General features: G+C 48.3%; 2 protein-coding genes across 2 annotated transcripts; both read left to right on the forward strand.

Moving 5' to 3' along the window:
- Positions 1 to 273: 273 nt before the first annotated feature.
- Positions 274 to 2,114, forward strand: LOC142774666 (alpha-crystallin A chain-like). Its single transcript, XM_075875301.1, has 2 exons — positions 274 to 400; positions 1,034 to 2,114. The coding sequence occupies exon 2, from the start codon at positions 1,154 to 1,156 to the stop codon at positions 1,670 to 1,672; it is 519 nt and encodes a 172-aa protein (XP_075731416.1). The 5' UTR covers positions 274 to 400; positions 1,034 to 1,153; the 3' UTR covers positions 1,673 to 2,114.
- A 3,460-nt stretch (positions 2,115 to 5,574) lies between these two features.
- Positions 5,575 to 6,384, forward strand: LOC119185148 (alpha-crystallin A chain). The gene has a single exon (XM_037434254.2). The coding sequence runs from the start codon at positions 5,651 to 5,653 to the stop codon at positions 6,191 to 6,193; it is 543 nt and encodes a 180-aa protein (XP_037290151.2). The 5' UTR covers positions 5,575 to 5,650; the 3' UTR covers positions 6,194 to 6,384.
- The last annotated feature ends 1,190 nt before the right edge of the window (positions 6,385 to 7,574 follow it).

Here is a 7,574-nt window from a genome sequence, read left to right on the forward strand (position 1 = left end):
TGCGCAAACAGTTAAGTGAGAAGAACCGACACGGCTGCAGTTGTGCGTTAATGCAAGCGAGGAAGTGACATAATACAAAGGCCAAGTGAAGCGTGCAGCTGCTCCTTCGCCGTCGACACTAAACGCTCGCAGTGGTGCCCTGTTTGTTTTGAGTACTCGTGGTACTCTACCGTTATGGTCAATGCTCCCGAACGACCTTGTCGCACTGCGACTGTTTACGACACGTGACCCAATTCTGGCCAATCAGCGCTCCCGAACCGCTTCTTCCCTTCGGTTCCGCCGTTTCGATCGCGTCTGCCGCCTCGGGTCCTCGAAGCAGACGACGTTGAGCCACAGTTCGGAGCAGACGTCTTTGTGTTCTTGAATCGCCGTTGGTATTCTCGGAGGCTATAGCTGAAAGGTAATATGTTATGTCACCGTTGTGATTACTTCTGCTCGTATCAGAAAAACTAGGCGTTAGCGACAGCACTGTCGATCGATGGCATTAATACCATTGAATACTGTCAGCGCGTGGTTTTCATCTTGTGCATGGCAAATTTTGAAAATGTCAGTGAAGGGCGGGCGATGCCATCTGTATTGTTCACTGCCTAAAAGTCAAGTAGTCAGATTGTGTATTCCTTCGTGATTTACGCTGCTGGAACTGGTTCGACTGCCGGTGCGGCTACCTCATTTAGATGAAGGCAAAAAAGGCAATGTTACATTTCAAGTTTAATTATCTCAGGTAATCAAAATTAACCTGGAGTACCTAACTATACAGAGCGCCCTTATGTTGTAAACATATGGTGGCTTTGGCATGTAACGAACCATCGAATTAGTTCTTATATTTATATTCCTGCTGGACCATGTTCTGTCGTAAGATTTCATCTGTAATTCTACATCCACAGTGGACAGTATTGCATCAAGCCCAAACTTCCCTTTGAAGCCTAGAGATGTGTAGGTTAACGGTGCAGCTGATTACAACCTTAGCCGGTGCGGATTTCTCCTATGCTACAACGATGTCTTTTCTTGTATTTATTTTACGTTCAATTTCTAGGTACGGAAGCTCGCAAGCTGCGATCGAGAGCAGCCACCTGCAGAAAAAACCAGCTGCGGCTAGCAGACGACATTTTTCCTTTCTGAAGCAGACGACGCGCGACTGGAAGAAAACAACAAGATGGCGCTGTTCCCGCTGCTGCAACGCAACCTGTTGGGCAGCTCGGACATGGCGCGACACCTCTTCGATGACGAATTCGGAGGCTCCTTCCTGGACGGCGAGCTTTTCGACCCGCCGTTCTACCACCAGAGGTTCTACATCCAGCCCCGGCACCAAGAGTCGGTCCTTAACAGCGTCCGTCCGTCACAGCAGGGCGCCTCGGTCGCCTGCACTCCGGACAAGTTCGCCATTCGCGTGGACACCCGGCACTTCGCTCCCGAAGAGATTAGCGTCAAGACGCAGGACAACTGCGTCATCATCCACGGCAAGCACGAGGAGAAGTCAGACGACCGCGGCTGCTACGTGAAGCGCGAGTTCACCCGCCGCTACGTCCTCCCCGAAGACGTCGACCCCCAGACCGTCAAGTGTCACCTGACCCCGGGAGGCCTCCTGGCGCTCGAGGCTCCGCGCAAGAACGTCAAGAAGGAGGAGCCCAAGACGATCGCCATTGACGTTAAACACGAGGGCAAGAAGGCCTAAGAGAAGCAGATGAAGTTATACAATAGCTCTATAATGTATGTTGGTCTCTATAGTGTACTGGCCTCCGCGAAAGACACAGGTTCAAGAACTCGCTCCGTGACAGATGATCTAGCCATCCGTATCTTATTCGCTAACCGGAAGAATCCCATAGAACTGATAAGGCTTACAGAATCTATCCCACGCTGTTAACGCGGTTTATTTATTTACTAGTATGCTTGTAGTGCAGACATATACTGAACTGGTGGAGTTTTCCCGTATTTTTCGTCCAAAAGAGTGATCAAGTTAGTTCTAGATGAAGAAGGCTTGCGTAAGAGAGCTCACTCTGCGAGGTGAAGGACGGCAAAGTCAGCTCAGTCATTCGGAACAAGAGAAGCAGGTTTAACTGGTTAGGCTCATCCTAGTCGCAGTGTTATTTGCTTACAAACACGGGCGGTGGGTGTGCGATGCAATGTGGCCCATGGTTGCTCGGTGTGTACACCTCCAGTTTGTGCATTTAATGTTGAGCACACACCGTGACACTCTGCGGCTAATGGCCGCAGAGTGTCACGGTGTACAGGCGGTTATACGAAAGAGTGTCACGGTTATACAGGCGGGAACACGAAATGCGAGAAATAAGTGTGTTTGGGTGCAGCATAAATACGATCCCTAGTTCCAAGGGCGCTGGACGTATTCTCATTATATCAGCGATGTTTCCGCCCAGCGCGCGCGGTTTCAGGCGCGAGCCCTCTGTTGTGAAACACTATCGATTTACTGAGCCGGCGCGCCGCTCTGACCTTCGGGAAATGGCGGGAAAGCGGCTCCCAGGTCAAGGACATATGAAGTTGTGTTCTCCGGCTACCGTGTGCATGCATTTACAATATGCGCACCGCCAAGGATGCTTACTACGGAGAAACGCTTGCGTATCCGTTATTTAACTTTCGGTCGTGGCTTCCCTGTCCCACCTCTTTTCCTTTCGAAGATGCAATCCTAACAGCTTGCGCAGCAAGTCGAGTTTTTAACTCGTCTGCAAAGAAGTGTTCCTTCTAGGTCGCTGCTCTCCCTTTCTGTGATGGGATATTGACATAGCCCGCTCTATCACTTCTGACCGAACTCGCGTATAATGTATTTGTAGTCACAAACCTCGTTAATGTTAACCTATCCGCTTAATGACAGCCCCACACTGTCTTTATTCAGCCCAGCGATTGAATCGTCCACCTCCCCTCTGTCTCTATCGCCGCATGTTGCGTGCCCTTCCGGAAATCCCTGCCTTCGAATCGATCGCATACGTATTTACACTGATCGATACATCCTACAAGCCAAACTGCCTAAGGTTATCTGTGATATTGGGAGCGTAAAATAAGGACTTAATGAGGGAGGACATGAGAAGGAGTTGAGAACGTCATAGAGCATACGGTGTCAGCGTAGGCTCATGGTTGATGACTTCAGGGACGACAAGATCGATTAGCGTGGATTAGCGATTACGAAGATACACGGAGAGAAAAAAAAACGAAAGAAATAAGACGCCCTCAGGAATAGGTACAGGTCAGGGACACCTGGTTAGTTAGTGAAGCATAGCTACAAAGCCTCCTTTAGAGGATATATTTTTCGTACATAAATAGATGTGGTTCTTGAATGAGAAGCCTCAAGCACTTGTGTTAAGGATGTCTCTTTTGAGGCTCAAGATACTAAAGGCGCCAGAGAATGTTCGCAGAGTTTGCGGTGATGTTCTGAATGCGTGTATTTATATAATTGCGTATGGCGCAGCGCAATGAGCACGATTGAATTCTGTGATATACTGTATTGTCCGATCAACATTCGAATTTTAGTGCGATTTGTCGATAATACTGAAGCAGTTTTCTGCGGAATATATGTTGTAGATTTAAGGAGGGCCAATGCATCGATCCTATACGGTATAGTTTGATGCGCATTTTAAGCGATGTCGGTTAATTCAAGAGTTTAGCCTGGACGATAACCGCACGCGCCTTTAATCGGCCTTTTGAGGTGTTGGTCAGCTACCTATATCGCCTCAGGGAAGTGTGAGATGCGAGTTAAAATAAATGCCTCAAAACTGGACAGTGCCAGGATGACACCCGAGAAGTTTCTTGGTATTTAACGTTAGTCTCCTGGTCTGCACCGAAAAAAAAAAAAAAGCTCTTTCCAAGAACTATTCAATAAATGTTGATTGAATAAGGTTGCGTCAGGTGACGATAAACCGTCAGATGTCACAGTGCCAGATAGATACTTGACGAGACGTGGTAGGTCAATCGTTGTTTCATCGCTTATCCCCAAGACTGTCTTGATAGTTCGGTTTTAGACAAACCAACATATATCGTTACGTTGCATCATTCGGTGGCCATGGAGCTGCCCTCACCGTCACTTCGCGGCAATCATATCGCAAAAGGAGGCGTTCACGTCGCGTATAGTGTTGATAACGTTGTCGTGTGGTCGTCAAGTGTTTCGTCATGCGGTCATCGTGACAAAACGTCACGTGGTGGCGGCGCGCGTCTTGCGTAACGATGACGTCATTGTGACTGATTTCCACGTGACGATCTCATACAGTGACCACAAACAAAATGTGTGACGTGATTTCTCACGACCTTGTGAGTCGTCCTGAACTGGTCTTGACTGTTTCTGCACCTGACTCATTCGTGCCGTGTTACAAACTAAAATTATGTCACGGAGCGAGTTCCCTTAACCTATTTAAATACTGTACCTCTCCCAGCCAACCAATCGCCAAAGCCCCTATTTACTCGCAATGTACTGCCAAATAAATAAAAAAAACAGAGTATCCTCTTGTTCGTGCACAGGCAACCACTTTTTGTAACCTATGTTTTTTTTTATTGCCGAGAAAGAATTTTAGTGTTTCTTCTCGACCATAAAGCACTAAGTGCACGGCGTGTGTTTTCGTTGAAATTGTGGTCAGACGCAGATCTCGCACGTTGTTGTTGTTACGGGTCGAATAAACGTCATTGCTGCCCACAACAACGCCTCGTTTCTGCTTGCCACGATGTCATTCCTACATGAAGTAATGACGAAACACGTTACATCCAATCTTGACCAAACGAACATCTTCGACTCATAATTGGTGGGTAGATTTGGCAGCAATCGAAATTCATTTCACCAGAATCAGCCCATGAGGAGGCGCTCAGCCCGTTCCAGTGCGCGATGATTGGGTAGAAATCTACGTGTGACACACTGGCACGAGTCGTAAGCCGCGCTGCCACCGAACCTGATACAATCATCACGCGCTTGAACAGACACTCAAGCTCTGTGTGCTTTTACAGAGTACAACTCCAGACGCATTCCTGATAACAAACGAAAGGCGCGTCGGAGAGAAAAACGTAACAGTAGATGAAGCAAAAGATGTAACTAGCTCCGATAGAACTCAAGGTTCCTTCGATATTACAAGCTATCGTACAAATCTTAAATCACCAGCAAGTCGAACTACGGTAGTCGATAGAGCATTCACGTTCAAATCAAGAATATACGACGCTCGAGTAATAGTACAGCGTTTATTCGTATACAGCCACGTCGCTGGCTTCGTAGCAGACGACGCCTCGGAATTTGCGAGAACGTACGAGCAAAATCAGTGGGCGCGAAGAGAAAAAAAACAAAGTCATGTGAGTTAAAGCGACCAATCCGATCGTACTCGCAGCTTCGCTTTACTCTGAACACGACAGATGGCGCAGCGGCGCTTGAACGCCGCTGCGTAAAACAAGACTAACAAAAACAAGAAAACAACGGCCGCTCGCGGACAGAAAGAACATACCAGAAAAACCGCGAACCCTTTCCGTGCCTCCGCGCCCAAACAAATACCACGTGACACCCCCCGACCAATCACAACGCGTTATCGGTTGTTCGGTGACTCACCCGTCTGGATCTTTCTGGAAGCAGACGACGCGCTATATAACCGGCGTGCGCCGGCACGTTCCATCAGATTTGCACTGAATCCCTGCGTTGTCAGTTCAGTGTGTGCTACACAGCCAACTCGCAAGCATCATGGCTCTGTTTCCCCTGCTCAGCCGTGGCTCCCGGTGCCCCTCGGACCTGGCGAGGCGTTTCTTCGAAGACGACGACTTCGGCGGCTCCTTCTTGGACGGTGAGCTGTTTGACCCGCCGTTCTACCACCAGCGCTACTACATCCAGCCTCGGCATCAGCGGCAGTCTTCCGGCGGCGTTTGCCCCGCGCGCCAGCAGGGCACCTCGGTCGCCTGCACTCCGGACAAGTTCGCCATCCGAGTCGACACCCGGCACTTCACTCCCGAAGAGATCAGCGTCAAGACGCAGGACAACAGCGTCGTCATTCACGGTAAGCACGAGGAGAAGTCCGACGACCGCGGCTGCTACGTGAAGCGCGAGTTCACCCGCCGCTACGTGCTGCCCGAAGACGTCGATCCCGAAACCGTCAAGTGCCACTTGCAGCCCAACGGAATGTTGGCCCTCGAAGCACCGCGCAAGAATGCCCCCAAAGAGCAGCCCAAGGCAGTGCCCATCGAAATCAAGCATGAAGGCGCCAGCGGTGATGCTCTGAAGCAAAAGTGAACAGGCTGCTGCTGTTCGCATTTCGTACCTGGGACTCTTTTTCTCTAAGGTTGTGTGCGAACATTCCTGTGTTTGTATTTTGTTAGTGAAGGCCGGCCTTCGTTATGAGTGTTTCCATTGTGAGAGAGTTCACTAGTGTCTTTTTGTGTGTGAGCTACTTAAGTTATCAATAAAAGAGGCATTATTTTTCACACCTGACTTGTTTTTGACCCAGTATTACAGCTGCGGCGTGGCTCGGGATGTGAAGCATTGCGACCGCGTCATGTTGCTGTTTCCACTGTGCGAATAGCCACCACCGCAGTTATTCAAACAGGATAGTTGTGCCACCATTTCGAAATACCGGTACAAGTGCACCACTTGCCGGGCCGACGCGTTACCTGCGATCATGAATGCGAGACGCGTTTCATTATCGCAGTGTTCGCTGTCATTGACCGAGTTACCTTTGCTTCAGTAACGGGAAACATTTGCTACACAAATCGGGCAGTCGTGTTGCCCACTGTCGTCTGTGAAAATTACCAACTCAAACACCGTTCGTATCTTGAACTCCTTTTTTTAGTTGATTTACGGACCGAGAGGTGGCTCGGCAATCGCTAAGTTCTATACGTAGGCTGGAACACATATGTGCTCACACGGTTACAAATGGCAAAGCCACAAATCAACCATCACATCATGCACATTGTCGCGTATTGTGTACAATTTCGGCTTAAAAACGCGAGCTACGTCCCGCAGCTTTGCTCCAGTGTACTATGTGAGGCCCCCCAACATCAACAAAACTGGGGATAAAATTTTTCTAATTCCACGTCCGGTCGCGTAGCTGTGCGTTGTACTGTCTGAACAGCTGCGGCAGTTCGTTTTCTGTGATCACAGCGGATACCGCATAGACTTATGGCAGATAAGCACTACGGAATGCTTTTGTCTTCTTTCTTGTTCCCTTTTTTTTAGACATTTGGGTATCCGCTTGGATGGAAACAGGATGCGTTTAAAGTGCTATTGTCTTTGGCTACATCTGCAGTGCGCAAGACATACGAAACAGACACCGGTTGGATTAGAGTTTCTCACATGTGAATGGTTGCTCGAAACGTCGATGAAGTTTTTTTTATTAGTATAATTCGTAGGTTATGAGGTCGTGTTCGCGTTATTAAAAATAGTGTTGCACGCAGTTATTTTTTTCTCTGTCCTTCACAATACAACCTCCTGTAAATATAAATAAATTTGCAGCACCCATGTTAGGGCTTTCTTGAATACCGCAACGGAGCGCTTAATGTTCGAACAAAACTGCCGAAGTAAAGTGAAGGTTTGCGTTTTACAATTACAATACTTGATTACAATGAACAATGCGATTGCGATATATATATATATATATATATATATATATATATAT

The sequence above is a fragment of the Rhipicephalus microplus genome, chromosome 10 (assembly GCF_043290135.1).
Source record: "Rhipicephalus microplus isolate Deutch F79 chromosome 10, USDA_Rmic, whole genome shotgun sequence".
Taxonomy (NCBI): Eukaryota; Metazoa; Arthropoda; class Arachnida; order Ixodida; family Ixodidae; genus Rhipicephalus; species Rhipicephalus microplus.

Excerpts from the sequence above, each read along its gene's own strand:
- LOC142774666 (XM_075875301.1), top strand. The coding sequence starts at position 1,154 with ATGGCGCTGTTCCCGCTGCTGCAACGCAACCTGTTGGGCAGCTCGGAC.
- LOC119185148 (XM_037434254.2), top strand. The coding sequence starts at position 5,651 with ATGGCTCTGTTTCCCCTGCTCAGCCGTGGCTCCCGGTGCCCCTCGGAC.